This window comes from Planococcus citri, chromosome 5 (genome assembly GCF_950023065.1).
Source record: "Planococcus citri chromosome 5, ihPlaCitr1.1, whole genome shotgun sequence".
Taxonomy (NCBI): Eukaryota; Metazoa; Arthropoda; class Insecta; order Hemiptera; family Pseudococcidae; genus Planococcus; species Planococcus citri.
Genome location: NC_088681.1, coordinates 16466922 through 16483593, shown reverse-complemented (window position 1 = coordinate 16483593; position 16672 = coordinate 16466922). Strand labels below are relative to the sequence as shown.

At 33.6% G+C, this 16672-nt stretch overlaps 1 protein-coding gene across 1 annotated transcript; it reads right to left on the bottom strand.

The window, feature by feature from the left end:
- Positions 1 to 2370: 2370 nt before the first annotated feature.
- On the bottom strand, positions 2371 to 16268 carry LOC135848289 (snRNA-activating protein complex subunit 4 homolog). Its single transcript, XM_065368172.1, has 6 exons — positions 16112 to 16268; positions 15898 to 16003; positions 15690 to 15774; positions 5440 to 5770; positions 5240 to 5353; positions 2371 to 5163 (listed from the first exon to the last, which is right to left on the bottom strand). Exon 6 carries the CDS (start codon positions 5075 to 5077, stop codon positions 3026 to 3028), a length of 2052 nt encoding a protein of 683 aa, XP_065224244.1. The 5' UTR covers positions 5078 to 5163; positions 5240 to 5353; positions 5440 to 5770; positions 15690 to 15774; positions 15898 to 16003; positions 16112 to 16268; the 3' UTR covers positions 2371 to 3025.
- Between the last annotated feature and the right edge of the window lie 404 nt (positions 16269 to 16672).

Below are 16672 nucleotides of genomic sequence, written 5' to 3'. Positions count from 1 at the left end.
TTATTTAAGGAAAAAATCGGAATTTCCGATGACGTTCGAATTATTTTAATTTTTTTTTTTTACAGAGAGTGAAAAGACAAAAACTTTATTGAGGAAAAAAATTGAAAAAGAGTCCTGACCATTAGAATACGTAACATGTACTTGTACTTACATCGAAAAATGAGAAAAATCAGATAAGATGAGTTTTTGTTCAATTTGCAAATAAAGGGACTACGAATTGATTTCGGAAGTAAGATTGTGATTTAAAAATTGATCGAACAAATGAACTTCGAACAGTCCCTCAGAGGGAAAAAAATTATAGATCGACTGTTAAATATGATTCTAAAATTAATGTTTCACAATATGATACCACTCTGAAGTCAGCGCGGAAATCTGAAATAAAATTCAACGAATCATCTAGGATTTTTTTTTTTGAAATTTAAGTCTCCAAGAATAATGAATGAGGACCGAAAAAAATATTGAATCAAGATTTAGGATGCTGAAGTAAAATAATGGAAGATGTGGATTTTTTTGTGAATTTGAATACTTAACCGAAGGGGTTTCTCGACTTCTCGAGGTGTCCGTCTCCGAATTAAACGAGGCTGCGATTTCTGGAAAGAGCATGGTCAGAAACTCTGAAAACCAAAATTTCAGTTGCACACATTAATTTTTCAATTTTTTGCAAATTTTTGAAAATTCAAAATTTATCTATCCAATAAAAATGATGAAAATAGGTCCCAAAATAAATATCATGTCCTTCGAATCAAATTTCACAATTTCTGACCATTCTAAAGCCTCCAATACGATTTTCAATTTCTAAAAAACTTTTTAAATTCTCCAAAAAGCGTAGAAAAAAATTCCAAAAAAATTTTAAAAAATTAGGTTTATTACCCTCAAAAAGTATCTTCAGCTTCACACCAACTTTCAAATACATAAATCTGCTTGAAACGGGAGGAGACAGAGTAAAATCCTGGAAAATCGTGTTTCGAGGTGGGGAGGTTTCATTTTTAGTGATTTATGTTCGAGGTCTATTTTTATTTAAATTTAAAGTGCATTTTTTTCAGTAACGATGATAGAAAAATTCGTCCTGAAAACAATATCAACCTCCTAAACCGAATTTCACAATTTCTGGCCATTTTTGAGACTCCAGTGCGATTTTCAATTTCTCCAGAATTTTTCAATTTCTTTAAAAATCGCAGAAATCAATTTGGTATGCTGAAGATCGAATTGTGACTTATTCTCGACTTGATTAACGAGTTCGTCCACATCTCAGTCAATTTACAGGCGAAAAAAAATTGAAAAAAAATGCAAAAAACACTCGAGGCGTATGTCTAGAAAACACTCAACTCGTCAAATGAGTCGAAGTAAGACATAATTCGATTTTCAGCTGCCCAAATTACCTTAAAATTCTGGAGAAATCAAAAATAGTTCTGAACTTTTCAAAATAGCTCTAAATCGTGAATTTCGAATCAAAAGGTGGAGGGGGGAGGGGACTAAACAGCAGTTGCTGGACCAACTTTTTACAATTTTTACTGATTAAATGCGACTTTTTTGTATTTTTTTCTTTTTCAGAAAGTTTAATCTCCAAAAATAGCCAATTTGGAAGTTTTAAAAATTCGTCATAAATCGAAAATCGATTTGTGACAACCATGAAATTTTGGTTATGAGGGTTTCAAAACATTCCTTTACCAGAAATTGCAGTCCTGTTCAAACTTCGAAGATGACCCTCGAGAGGTTCCCTGGTAAAAAAAAATGAGCTTGAAAAAAAATCTGCCACGCCAATTCTGAGTAGAAAAAATGAAACTTTTTCCAAGTTTTTGTGGCTTCTCAGGAAACTGGAAGAAATTGAATAAATAATATGGAGGTTAAGTATTTGAATAATATTATCAGAAATATTACCAATATGTTGCACGAGTTTGTCAAATTATTCCATAATTGAGGATCAAAAATGAGAAAAATTCAGATGAAGAACGAAGGAAGTAAAATGAAAAATGAATTTTCAAACAAAACAAAAAAATCTTGCAACCGAAGAAAATAAATAGTACTCAAGTTGAAAAAAAAAAATGAGAATGCGACGAATTGGATAAGAATCCAACCAAAAATAGATGAATTCACGACCATTTTGAAAAACATCTTCATCACGATTTTATACGTCTATACTTAACGTGGTTCTTGAATTATTATACTCTTTGTGGAAACTGTGTAAAAAAAAAATAGAACTAATAATTCATTTTTTCAACTCCAAGAGATTTACGAAATTTTTTTTTTAAATAATAAAAAATAAAAAAGCATAAAAGGAGTTGAAAAAGAAAAAAATTAGAATATTGGGCATGAAAATGTAGAAATTATTTTACATTTCCTGTTAAAAAGCTAATTCTTTTAAATAAAAAAAAAATTAAAAAAGATATTCAATTTATTCTTTTTATCATCTTAACAGAATATTAGGTAATTATTTATAGGTAAAAACAAAAAAAAAATGAAAGTAACAACAGCCAGTCTCAACATCTTAAAAAATTATTAAAAATTAAACAGGTAAGTCATTAAAAATACTTGAAAAGTAATCATGCATTAAAAATTCGAAGGAGGCAATTTTTTTAATTTAAAAATTCAGTAAGAGAACACTTTTATTTTTTAAAATTTATTTTCGGAATTTTGTGAACTTCTACTCGATATTATTATTTTAAAAAAATCTAAAAAGGTGCACTGGTTCATCAACGTTACTTTGAATAAAATAATGCTTTGAAAAAATGATAATATGTGATAAAAAAAATTAAACTGTACTGAATCGTAACATCTCAAGTGATTGTTCATCATTTATAATTAATTTGAAGAAATAATTAATAAAAATAACTGCAAGTTCAAACTGTACTGAATCGTAACATCTCAAGTGATTGTTCATCATTTATAATTAATTTGAAGAAATAATTAATAAAAATAACTGCAAGTTCAACATCTTAAAAAATCACAAAAGTTCAAATAAAAAATACCAGCATTTCTAACCTGATCAGTTCGTAAATATAAAATATTTCAAAAGATGGAAAAAAATTTACAAAAACGAATCCGGAGGCAAAGTATTAAGTTTAATCGGCCAATAAAACAAAGCTTTGAGAATTCTATAAAAAAGCATCTTCGATTCCATGAACTCTTTGTTTCTAATATTAGCAGAATTAATTTTACTCCACAACTGAGTTAAATCAACATTCGAATTACTACAACACTTCTGTAAATTTTTCTGAAACGTATCCAATCCAAGCATCGTACACTTGTTTGGAGGCAACACAGGGCAAGTCTTAGGAACGATATGAGTAAAGGTAGCATTTTTCGTCATCTTTATATCTTTCTTACCGGAGTTTAAATTCTTAAACATGGTATCAAACTCATTCGAAGTTTCTTCCATGGGATCAGTTTGGTCAAACCGTAATAACCATTCACCCAACTCAGATAATACCTCTTGGTTGGTATTCTGATCGACTTTTAAATTCAAAAATTTTAAAATATCTATCACACTCGAGGCCAATGCAGCTGGATCGATACCGTCAGGGGAAGGAGGTTTTTTTTCTAAATACTCGATGAAGTATGCTTCGATTTCATCATCGATGCTACGAGATTTTCTACTCGAAACCACAGTTTGACGATCACGTAGAATAGATTTAATATCTTTAATACTGGGAGTTTTCTTAGAATATAAGTCTACGAGATCGGGATATTTGGACTTCAACCAACGATACTTATGATTACAACAGCTGGCAGATCGGTTCTCTAAATAATTACTGATCTCTGACCAACGTCTAGCTCCGTTGTACTTGACAGCCGTCAGTAATTTTTGGATCTCTCTGTACGTCCATTTTCGATCCACCGATAGAATACGAGAGTTGATTTGATAATCGTAGATTTGTTTTGGTGTCCGGTTACGTACCAATTGGGATATTTTCTTACACGAGTGGCCTTTCTTGGCGTAAAAATTGATTAAAAATTTATCCTTCACGTTGAATTTACCTTTAACTTTACCTTTCGATGAAACGATATGATTTATGTGAGTTTTCAACTGTTGACGATTGATATCATCGAACTGAGATACTAAATGAGTAAAATGATAATTACTTCTGTACCTTTTATCGATGAACTCGTTCACTAGCTTGCTTTCATTTTCACTATACACTTTGGCTGTTTTACGAACCGACTCCTTGAAATAATTTTGGTAACGAATGAAACACAAAAATGACGTTCGACCATTATTCAACTTCTGGCAAATCGAATCCCAGTTCTGACACTTGAACTGATTAGCTACACTATTCAATAATAGATCTTCGGCTCTAGACCACGATTCGTTATTAATCAAAGGATTAGCAACTAGATCCCACATCATTTTACATTCGTGTTCGGTGAACCTTTTAGGAGACCATTGCTCGGAAACGAATAGCCAATCGAGATCAAAATTAGGATACTTGGTAAGTAAATCTTTCAAACTAGAAGTTTTGATTAGATTCATTTTATCGACTAGTTTTTCACAGCACTTCTGTAAAATATCAAGTTTTTTATGATTATACGTAGATTTAATCATATCGTAAACCTTGTTCAACCTTTCGATTATTTTCTGCGACTGATGTTTGATAATCATTCGACGAACAGAGTCGTACAGTTTACGTTTATCGAACTGCCTCCATCGATTCGGCGATGGTAAATGGCTCAAGAACTGATGACCGGATTCGAGTATTTCAACGTAATGAGAATTAACTTTCTCACACCGGTTTTCTTTAGACTGAAAGTAAAAACTCATGTTCGGTTTAGTCGAAGTGAATATTTCAGTACGTTTGAGCTTCTTGGGTTTACGAGGTAGATGTTTAAAGTTACGTATGTTTTCCTCTACTTTGCTAAGCTGATTTTTCAAATCCGTCGAAGAGTGTTGCAGTTTCCGTTGCAGTACGAATAAGACTTTGGATATGGACCGAATTTGATTCAGCAGTAAGTGGTATTGTGGTGTAGAGGTTTGAGAAGATTGTTTGGCGTTTTCGTAAATATCGTTCAAATGGTTGAATTGTATTTCTAAATGACGAATGTCTAAATTACTTGCTTCAGCTGGTTCGACTGATGATGCCATCGTAGTTCGGTGCTCTTTTCTGAATGGAGTGTGTACTCGATGAGAGATTAATTTTAACGTTGAAGATGGTTAATTGAACGATTCATCTGTTCGAACAGGATTCAATTGATGTAACGAATGAATAATGCAATATTATTATAATGTAGTTTCGATTAAATTTACTTGTTTCACGTGATGATGCAATGGTTGTCGGTGTTTTTTTTCTAGATACCTTCAGATATCGAATAATGAACCGATCTTAACGCTGGATTGGAGCTGACATTTTGAACGTTCTATCTGCTCGAATATAATTCGATATAATGTAAATGTAATGAACAAATATGAAATAACGCTATCATTATAATCTATTTTCAATAATTTACCTGTTGCAAGCTGAATGATGACTCCATGTGCGACCGGTGTTTGTTCTTTACTCGGAAGTTTGAATGTACCAGAAGACGAATTAAGGTGGTTCTTTACGCTATGCGTTATTTTTTTATAGCATACCCGCATCTAGAAGGAACTGCTAGGAATTATTATTCCGACTACTGATTTGTTTGAGAACGACTTGTGAACGACTATTCATATCGAATGTGCGCGCGCACTGCGCTGCTGTTATTCCTGTTACCTCTTTACCCCTCTCTAATACACGAGTGAAGCAATTGCGTTGCCACGGCAACCGACAGTCGAACCAAGTATAACCCTTTACTCTTCCTAGAAATAAAATACACATGTTCCAATTATCAAACCAACGTGTTGCTGCGATTTCGCTCGCGAATTTATTATTTATGGTTATCTGTGTAGTGATGTTGATATTTAGAAAAATTTTATATCGATATATCACGATATTTTTCCCACAGATATCGATATATCGTCGATATATCGATATCTTCAATATTGCCTTGAAAGTACCTATTTTTCCCATTTGTATACTCAGTCATTTAAGTTTAATTGCGAATTAACAACTGCAAAAAATTTGGTACGACAAAAAGTTTTTTTATAGATTTTTAAAAAAGTGAGAAAATTTTTTTTTGAAAAAATTTTAAAAATTTCTTTCTAATTTCAATTTTTACTCATATTTTTGGCTGTTTTCGTGCATTTTTTCCTCAATTTTTGACGATACGATATATCGTCGATATTGATTTTTCATATCGATATGTCGATATTGGATCTCATATCGATATATCGTTTAAGATATCGATATATCAACACCACTATATCTGTGTGCTCAGTGCTGTGTACGTGATTTTCAGGTAATTTTTTTTCAGGTGATTTTCGTGTTATTTTTAATTCTCGCAATGCAGAATTGTAGCAATATTGTAAGTATCTTTCTATATTACATAATCATATTATGCATGCTATTTGAATGTGTGAATCACGTCACTTTATCGACAAAAAAATTGTAGGTATGATATCAAAATTTTAACGTGCTCAGCTCTGTGGTAATGACCGTTCAGCGCCAATAAGTGCCTGGGCGAATATAATTTGGCCTCATTTACAGGGACCCCCCATACCAGGGGTGGATGGTCTGTAAGGAGAATCGGGAAACCCCGTGGTAAAAATAGGATTTTGGCGCCAATTTTGACTCGAATTTAGCGCGGCTGTGGCGCCGAAAGTAGCTCTCGTTTACGTAGTTTTGGTTATGTGCTCAGGAACTCGTTGTGTCCCCCCTCTCTACGCTTGGGCGAAAACGTGCGCCTCCACTGCTTCCAGCAATGAATTTTCAATTTACCTAATTCAGTACGTAAATTGATACACTCGTACACTCATTTCAATTTTGTCTAACTCTTCAATTTTTTTTTAAAATTTGCAAACATTTGCATTTTTTTGTAAAAAGTTCTCAAATTTGTAATCTCCCTCCCCTTGAACCAAAATGACAATATTAGCTAAAACAACATGAAAAAAATTCAAAAAAGTACACAATGTATTATTCCTTCATCACATACCCCTGGAGCGAAATGTTGCTGCATACATACGTAGAGATTTTTCGTGAGGGGGAAGGCGGAATTGCCTATGAGATGAGGTTTACAAGCGACCGCCAGGGAGCCTGAGACACCAAGTGGCTCCCTGGGTCCCATATGTTTTAACCAAAAATATGTATATGTTCTATTTTCACACTCTCTGTAAACATGCATTTCCCTTAGCTTTTGCCCTCGCTTATTAATTGCCTATAATTTTGAAATTTTCAAGTTGTGGAGTCAAAAACATTGATTCATCGTATTCGTAAGTAAATAAAATATTATTTTTCATTTCTCTAAATATGAATTTTTAAAAGCTCGCTTCATTTGTATGCTCCTGCTTTTTTTTAAACAAATAAAACTTGAAAAAAAAATATTCTTGAAACAAGCACTTGCCCTCGCTTCACTCGGCTCTGCTTGATTTTCATATTCCAATTAAAAATTTTTAAAAACTCATCATTCAGATTCAAGAATTTTGGATCAAATGAAATATACAAATTTGTGACAAATGGTTTTACACCTCTCGAAACCCGAATTTTCGAACGGTTTTGCCACCTCAAAACAAAAAAGAAAATCTCTGTTGGAAACACCCATGCATAACAAATTCAAAGGGGAAAATCAATAGGAAAAATTGTCAATTCTTCTTAAAAACTCGTCATTTTTTATGGAAAAAATTGGTACTTTATCTCGCACCAATCGGTTAATTTCCAGTCAACCACTCTCAAAGCTCGTAATCTCTTATTTATCTAAAGCATAAAACAACAAAAAAATTGGACGCTTCGCATTGAAGTTCCGAACATGAAAAAAAAACAGGAGGATAAAGATAGGCGGAGGGGTTGAAGGCCACATTCATCATGGACCTACTTTCAAAATTTTTATTCATTTCAATAGGTTTTTCCCTTATGTACTTCGCTCAGGCTAAATTGCTCTTTTCTATTGCCGCTGTTTCGCTTCTTGAAACTTCAAACTTTGAAAAGTTTTTGTCTATGCTTCGCTCGCACCAATTTGATTCTCATCTTGACTTTTAAAATTTCAAGAAACTATTGATACAATTTTTAAAAAGTTTTCATTAACGATTAACGAATTCTTAAATTAAAATTGAAGTTGTGTGATTTTTCGAACCATAAATTTTTATTAAGCTTTCGCCCTCGATTCACTCGGGCCAATTTGGTTCTCTTCGATATACGAGTAGAGTCGATTTCAAGAAACCTACGGTTGAATTAAAATAATTTTTGATATTAGAAAAACCAAATTATTTCAAGGAAGTTGAGTTGATCATTTGATACAACAAAAACTTGTTCTCTTAGGTCTCAAAACACAATTCTCAAAAGCTTTTGCTTTCACTTCGATTGGGCGTGTTTTATTTTCTAAATTAAAATTTCTAACAAAAATCTGATTCAACTTTCAAATTTTTAGGTAAAAAAATTAACTTGTCGCGTAACATTCCTCGCAAAATATTTGTTTTAAAGAGGTTCCACCCTCCCTTGACGTTGAGCCTGTTCCACCATTGTTTTACAAAATCGACACCATTTTAAAAAATCTTTTAAATTCTGAAATCTTGATAACCACAAAATTATCTTCTTGCATTAAAAAACCATTGTTTTCAGCTCTTTCAAATTACAAATTTCGTAAGTTTTCGCCCTCACTTCTAGTCCAGGAAAAATAACATTCCATTGGGAAAAGTGAGGTAGAAAGCTGAATTTTGGTATACAGGTCCATTTTTTGGTGCTGAACACGAATACGATGAGTCCCCGGTCGTCCCTGGTGAGCTTTCTCCCCTATTGTGGATCTAAGCCCCCCAAAACCAGTTTTTTGCAATTTTCTACCCCGCATTGCATTTTAGCGAAAAATGAGGTTAGACACAAGAATTTACGTCAAATTTCCGATCTAGTGACATATCAACTTTTCTTCTACCCTCAAGGGGGTTGGAACCACAACCATTCAAAAAAGGGGGGTTCCCTGAAAAATACAAAACGTCTATAGGCGCCTAAGAGGGGTGAAATGGTCCCCGACAGCGTTCGAGTTGATATTAGCATGAAAAGTGGGTACCATAGAGAAACCTCCGCGCAAAAAATTTTAGATCCACACCCCCTCCCCTTTTTGCGGAACCCTCCTTTTTTGAAATTTCAGTATCACTTTCCTCAGCCCCATTTCAACCGATTTTGAAAATTTTTCTGGAGGTTATGTATATGCTTGATAGGTAACCCCACAAAAATTTTCAACCCCCTCTCCTCATATTTCCCCCCCAAAATGGCGTTTTTTTCATTTTTTTAGGCCTATTAACAATCAAGATTGCGAGGTAAAATTTTGTAAACACGTTTTTTGGATGTATTTTTGGCCCCCAAACATCATATACTATATTAGAAATTTTTGCTTTGGTGCGCCGTGGTAAAAACTTGAAATAATGTATCGTAGGGGGGTGGGGGTGAAATGGCAATTTTGAAAAAAACAACTATCAATGAGTAGGGTATCGTTTTCATATGATTCGATACCGCTGAGCACGAATATGACCTCAGATTTTTTGCTACACTCACCTACCCCACTCCAGAGCCCCTTAGCCCCCTCAATTTTCACGATTTTCGAAATATAGTTATTTTGATGATGTTGGTGTCGTTTTCATATGATTCGACACCGCTGAGCATGAATATGACCTCCGATTTTTTGCTACACTCACCTACCCCTCTCCAGAGCCCCTCAGCCCCCTCAATTTTCACGATTTTCGAAATATAGTTATTTTGATGATGTTGGTGTCGTTTTCATATGATTCGACACCGCTGAGCACGAATACGACCTCCGATTTTTTGCTACACTCACCTACCCCTCTCCAGAGCCCCTCAGCCCCATCAATTTTCATGATTTCCGAAATATAGTTATTTTGATGATGTTGGTGTCGTTTTCATATGATTCGATACCGCTGAGCACGAATATGACCTCAGATTTTCTGCTACAATCACCTACCCCTCTCCAGAGCCCCTCAGCCCCCTCATTTTTCACGATTTTCGAAAGAAAATGACGATTACAACTATTCCAGCGACGAAAGTTATACCACAGATGATGACATTAGTGATGATGACGATTAAGTGAATCACAAATTAACATTCTTTACTTTTTTTTATAAGTATTTCGTTACCATATTTTTTTCTTGTGATTTTTTATGTAGGTAGTCATTGAATTATAAAATACATACTCATACATACTCAAATTACAGTTATCATGAATAATTATTATGCCACATATGCTCCGCATACCTATACAGTCCAGTACACATACTGATTGTTACGTTTTCTGCGTGGAAAAAAATTGAAGGGTCCACCCCCCTCGAGGGAGAGCCATGTGCTGTAGCTCATTCTACGAGAAATTTTATGTACAATAACAATGAACTTATGTAATTTTCCCATAGCAATGAAACCAACATCACCAAAATAACTTTATTTCGAAAATCGTGAAAATTGAGGGGGCTGAGGGGCTCTGGAGAGGGGTAGGTGAGTGTAGCAAAAAATCGGAGGTCGTATTCGTGCTCAGCGGTGTCGAATCATATGAAAACGACACCAACATCATCAAAATAACTATATTTCGAAAATCGGACTATTTTTGAAGTTAAGCTACATACTTTTACAACATACAGTATCATTGTGATCCGAACCCAACCTCCTGAAAACGAAATGGCGTTGAATTTCATGTTTTACTCATTAAAAATTCCTGTCTGAACCTCAAACTAATCCTCGATTTCTATTATATAGTTTTAAAGTGGAGCTCCATTATTTTAAACCCACTGAATAAGAAAAAAATATAGGTAGGTAGGTATAATATGATGTTCTAGAGTTAAGAATACATCCAAAAAACGTGCTTCTAAAATTGTACCTCGCGAAATCTACATTGTTAAAAATCATAAAATAAGTTGAAAAACGCCATTTTAAGGGGTAAATATGAGTAGAGGAGGTTGAAAAATTTTGTGGGGACACCTCGCGCATGGATGTCTACAAGAATTTTATGCTGTTTTCAAAAATGTGCTCGAAAGCCACATTCGAATAAAATGATTAGGTACCAAATAATGCTGTGTTTAATGCGCCTAAGACGTGAACAAACCTCAATATTTTGCCTTTTTCATCCCTTTAAAGTAGTCTGGCACCCCTTTGGAGGCACTTAGGGGTTAGCAGACTGGCATATTTGGATTCAGCGCGAAAAATTCTACAAGAATTCGCCTTTTTTTGTCATCTATTTCATTTTTACGAAAATTTATTGAAAAACTACAGCATTTTTTGCGAGTTTTACCCCTTTAACCCACTCTGGCACCCCTTTGTGGAGACACTTAGGGGTCGACAGACCGGCATATTTGGATTCTGCGTGAAAAATCCTATAAGAATTCCCCCGTTTCAGCCATAAAACTTTCCAAGTTGAAAGTTCATAAAAATTGTGAACTTTGAGCTTTCGCTGTGCTTAAAAGCCCCACCTGCGAATTGCCAGAGTGGCATTTCTGGAAAGAGGACTACATATAGTAATTTTTGGGCCGGGTCCCCAATTTCAATCCCCCTCGTACATTTTTTTCAGGTTGGGCTCCCGGACTAATACGTTTCTTTCGCGAAAAGGGTTCAGAAATATAAATTTCAAATGTATAATTAAAAACTGACTCCTTTTACTTGTCACAGATGTACTAAATTAATTTAATACGCCATCAAATTGAGGTAGTATTCGTGTGTGAAATTTGAAAATTTTGAAAATTTTAAGTACACTTGTGAGCGTTTTAAAGGCGAAAATGCCCAATGAATAATTCAAAAGGGGACAAAAATACTATCAGATCGAAAATTTTCAAATTTACCTACGATACTTAGAAGGGTGCGGTTTTCGCTAATCGTCTTCCAAATACGTTCGCAGAACGCCTGATTTTTTTCCAGCCCCTAAACCCAAAATTAAGGACATTTTGAGCGTTTTTTTGAAAATTTCAAATCCAAATTTGAAAAAAAAGGTTCAATAATTCCCAAAAAAGGCCGCAGATCCGAAGATTGTACGAAATTAATTTAATACGCCATCACTCAAACCATTTGAGCCCCATTTTGGAAAAATTTAACCATTTTTCGAATTTTTTTCAAATTTTTTCATCGCCAAAATTCATGCTTTTCCTATAGCAAAAGTATATGGCAGATAAACGATTCTATTCGCGAGAAAAAAATTATTAATCACGTTCTAATAAACGAATCCGGCTGAAATTTTCACAGCGTATTGCAGACGATCTACGAAATATACCAGATTTTTCTCCTCGTCCTAAATCCAAAATTAAGGGCATTTTTGGGCATTTTTTTGAAAATTTTCCAAAAAAAATTCCAAAAACCTCCCTTCTCTCCCACCCTTCGTGCCTACCAGGAGTTTTAATTCGACGAAATGATTACCCGATCGAGGTAGTATTCGTGTGAGAAATTTGAAAATTTTTGGATAATTTTATGTAAACTTTTCGGCGTTTTAAAAGCGAAAAATGCCCAATAAATAATTCAAAAATGGGACAAAAATACTATCAGATCGAAAATTTTCACATTCACTTACGATACTTAGAAGGGTGCAAATTGCTTTGTTTTTTAAAGTACGTAATTGGATCGATATTGTTGTGGAATTTTGAAATATGTAGTAGACCTACGGGTATTTTCCCAAAGTTTTCTTCAGAAATGTTTGAAAAAAATTGCCACGCGGAAATATTGTTTCTTTTTTCGAAAATTGAAAAAATTGGTCCATAAAAACATTTAATAACACGCAGTTTTCCAACTTCTGGACGCCACTGCACTGGAATTCAAGGGCTCCACTACCCCAGGTACCTAAATAGGTTTGATAAAGGATTTCTCGTATTATTTTACATTATCACCTTGTGACAAGTGATGCTTCTTCAAATTATGTTTTCTAATGGTTTTTAGTCGTCTGTGACTGTTTGCAACGCTTTGGTCAGGGTGTTTACAGGAATTTGTTGACCGAAAATCACTACTTTTTCACTACCTTTCAAAAAAAAGTTACCATCTCACAAAATACCCCCCCCTCCCTTTCCCGACAAGATCGATTTTTTCCTCTGTTTTTTTGCTGGATGTCTATAACCAAATTTCAAAATAAAAAATCTGGACTGCAGCAGAACTATTAGCAGGACGTTTTTCAAGAGGAGGGGGTGGGCGATGCAACATTTTTTGCTTTTCCAATGTCTTTAAAAACATACCAAGATTTTTTTCAAGCAAATGGATGCTAAAAATAAAAAATACAATTTTATCATTTCAATTTCTGATTTTATTTTTACCATATATTAAGGGTCTTTGGTAAATGTAATGAAATTCGGCGAACAGAAAATTTTTTTCAACGTTACAAATAAATAAAACAACGAGTTTTGAAGTAAAACAAGTCAGATATACATAAAATAACAATTTTGTTATTTAAAATGTACAATACTCTGCCTAATATTCGTATAACTTATAAAAATTTTGATTTCTCTTTCAAGTCGGGAATTTTTTTAGTATGGACAAGAGAAACAAACTGACACTCACGAAGCGAGAGCAAAAGCTCTCGAAAATCAGTACTTCGAGAGCCATAAACAGCAAAACATTTTTGTGTGATGCGTTACCTACTTCTAAAAAATTTATTATATTGCTTCAAAGTTATAAAATTTGAATAAAGCTCTCGAAAATTAGTACTTCAAGAGGTATGAAAATTGAAAACGATGTTTTTTTGTGTGATAAAAATGAACTTCATCATTTTTTTTTTCAAAATTTTAATAGTTGAATGATTTAGAAAAAAAAAACCTAATAACGAAAAGCAAACTAGCCCCGAGTGATACAAGGTCAAAAAGATTTCAAAAATTAATGTTTTGAGAAGTCGAAAGAAACAATGTATTTATGCAAGGAGGAGTTTACTTTTCTGATTCAAATGTTGAATATTTTTGAATTTGAACAGTTTGTCATCGGAAAAAAGAAGATCAAATATCCCGAGGGAAGCGAGAGCAAAAGCTCTCAAAAATGTGTAATTTAAGTTCTAACAATGCCGATAAATGAGCCTTTTTCTACAAAATAGATATTATTTATATTGTGTGGAAAATGTTTTCCATTTTTTTTATTTTTCGCTACCTGTTATGCAAAATTGATGAAAATCACCATCTTTTCACTACTTTCTGTACCCTGTAGACACCCTGGATGGTATTAAAAGAGAAAAATGAGAAAGAAGAAAACGTATGTTGGATACGGACTGACCCTGAATTTTTTCAGATTATTTTGAGGACTGATGTTTATTGAAAAATTCAAAGTACTGCGGTCTGAATTCAAGAACAACTTCGACAAAATGAAATTACTTAGTTATACATTTTTTAATTTTGATCAATTCTTCATCTTTTACAATGTCTCGACATCCAGGTGCGAACACTGCGATTTATAAAAAGATTTTCACATATTTTATTTGATTATTCTAGTACAGAAAATCTCAACAGTCATAAGTTTTGCTCACTGTTTGTAAGTAGGCCCGCAGCAATATGAACATCAGTTTAGGTACCTATGTAATTATTTCATTTCAATTTTTGAACTCATTTGCACCTATCGGGTGAATAAATGATTTTTTTAACGTTAATAATTTTTTAAAAATATAAAAAAAAATCAATAGAACGAAGGCAAAAGCTCTCAGAAATGTGTGATCCAAATTCTAAAAAAAAAAAAAAAAAAAAACGACAAATGAGTCCTTTACTACGAAATGTTTTCAAAATTCCATAAAAATGAGAAATTAATTTGATAATTTGAATTCTGATTGAAAAAACAACCTTTTTGATTTTTGTAAATGAAGAGTGATGAAAAGCAGAGCTTGCTGCACTGATAGGCGAAAAGGAGAACTTCAGCAGGACAAGCAAGTGTGTTCGACAGTTAGACTGGTTAGACACCATGTACAATCACATTGTAACCAAAATCACGTTTCGAAGTGATGAGAGTACGATTTTTGTGAACAATTTTTTTGGACTTTTACCTACGGGGGGAGGTTCTGGGGGCCATGGGTGAGGTCGTGATCCCACATCTTTCATAACTAGCGTAGTATTACGAAAACTGTATTTGTGGTCTTGTGGAAATCTCACATTCTGATCAATTTTCAGAAGCGACGATGATGCTTCGAGACAATTTCAACATAATTGCTGAGACGGTGCATTTTTCAAAATTGTAGTTTCTAATAATATATTGACATGTTTTTTTATTAGGTATGTTTCCCAAAACGGTGTCCCCTGTTTTGAAAAACTTCCCAATTTTTGAGACCGCTTAAATATGGGCTATTTTAAAAAGAGATGAGAAGCAGTAATTTGCTACACGTCGAGGATGGCGAATTCGGGCAAGATGAGGCTTTCAAATTTAAACAACAACCAATAAAATTCAAAGAAATTGAAGAGAGAAACAAACTAAGAGAATCAGTACGGGGAAAGTTCAGTACAAAGTTTGATTGGAGAAATGAAAACTAACGTTTTTGATATACCTAATCAGGATTGTTTATGAATTATGACAGTGCAACAGTCCAATACTTTCGTAATGTTTCGGCAGAAAAACACAACCGCTCACACTATTTCAGAATACAGAATTCTTTTTTTTCTAGTTACGTTTAAAAATGATACGTACCATTGAATAATTCTGACAAAATACATGACCTTTTAGAATACTTTAGCTGACACAAACAGTTCTTTATGTACTTACTCGTCGAAAGAATGCAGGATTTTTGACGTTTCGGGTAGAAAAAACAGAACCTTCGCAATTCGGTAGGAAAGCAGGAACTTTCGGACTATTTTAGAAAACAGAAATACATCGTTATAGTTACCAAGAATACATACGTTTGAACAATTTTGACTAAAGAAACAGAAATTTTTAAAATATTCTAGTTGGCATAGTTTGTTATAGTACTTACTCTTCGAAAGAATGCTTGCTTTTTGACGATTTCGGTAGAAAAAAAAAGAACCTTCGCAAGTCCAATATTATCCTGATGTTTCGGCAAGAAAGCAGGAACTTTCAGGCTATTTTAGAAAACAGAAATAAGAATACATACGTTTGAACATTTTTGACAAACAAAAACAGAAACTTTTAGACTATTTTAGCTGAAATAAATGGTTTGTTATACTTACTCCCAGAATGAATTCAGGCTTTTTGACGATTTTGACACAATAGCAGGACTTTTCACACAATTTTATCATAAGAAATAGTCACTTCTTTACAGAAATACTTACTTTGAAAAGAAATTATAATATACGTTATAACAGTTAAAATTTGAATTGATGAGCATACTGATAAAATCACGTGATAAGAAGACGAGAACCGTATGATCGATGAGCGAAAAGAATGAACGATATATGCCATCTCTATATTATCATCTCACATTGATTTCGCTACGGTTTTAAACGGATTTCTCAGGATGTACTCGATGAAATTCGATGAATTTTGAATATGTTGGGCAGAAGTATCCCCTTTTCATCACTACATTGCCCGTTTTTCGAAATTTTCGATTTTTGGTTCAGAATTATGATGTCATGAAAAGATGTAACGAATTCGGGGTCTCAAACTCAAAATTCGGGAAAAAGGCCTTTGTCTTGATGTAAAGTGTGTATTTTTGTACAACATATCCAAAATTCATCAAATTCCATCGGGTACATCCTGAGAAATCCTTTTAAAACCATACGAGTATCCAT

What these genes read in the sequence shown, in the direction of transcription:
- LOC135848289 (XM_065368172.1), bottom strand. Translation starts at nt 5,077, where the DNA reads ATGGCATCATCAGTCGAACCAGCTGAAGCAAGTAATTTAGACATTCGT.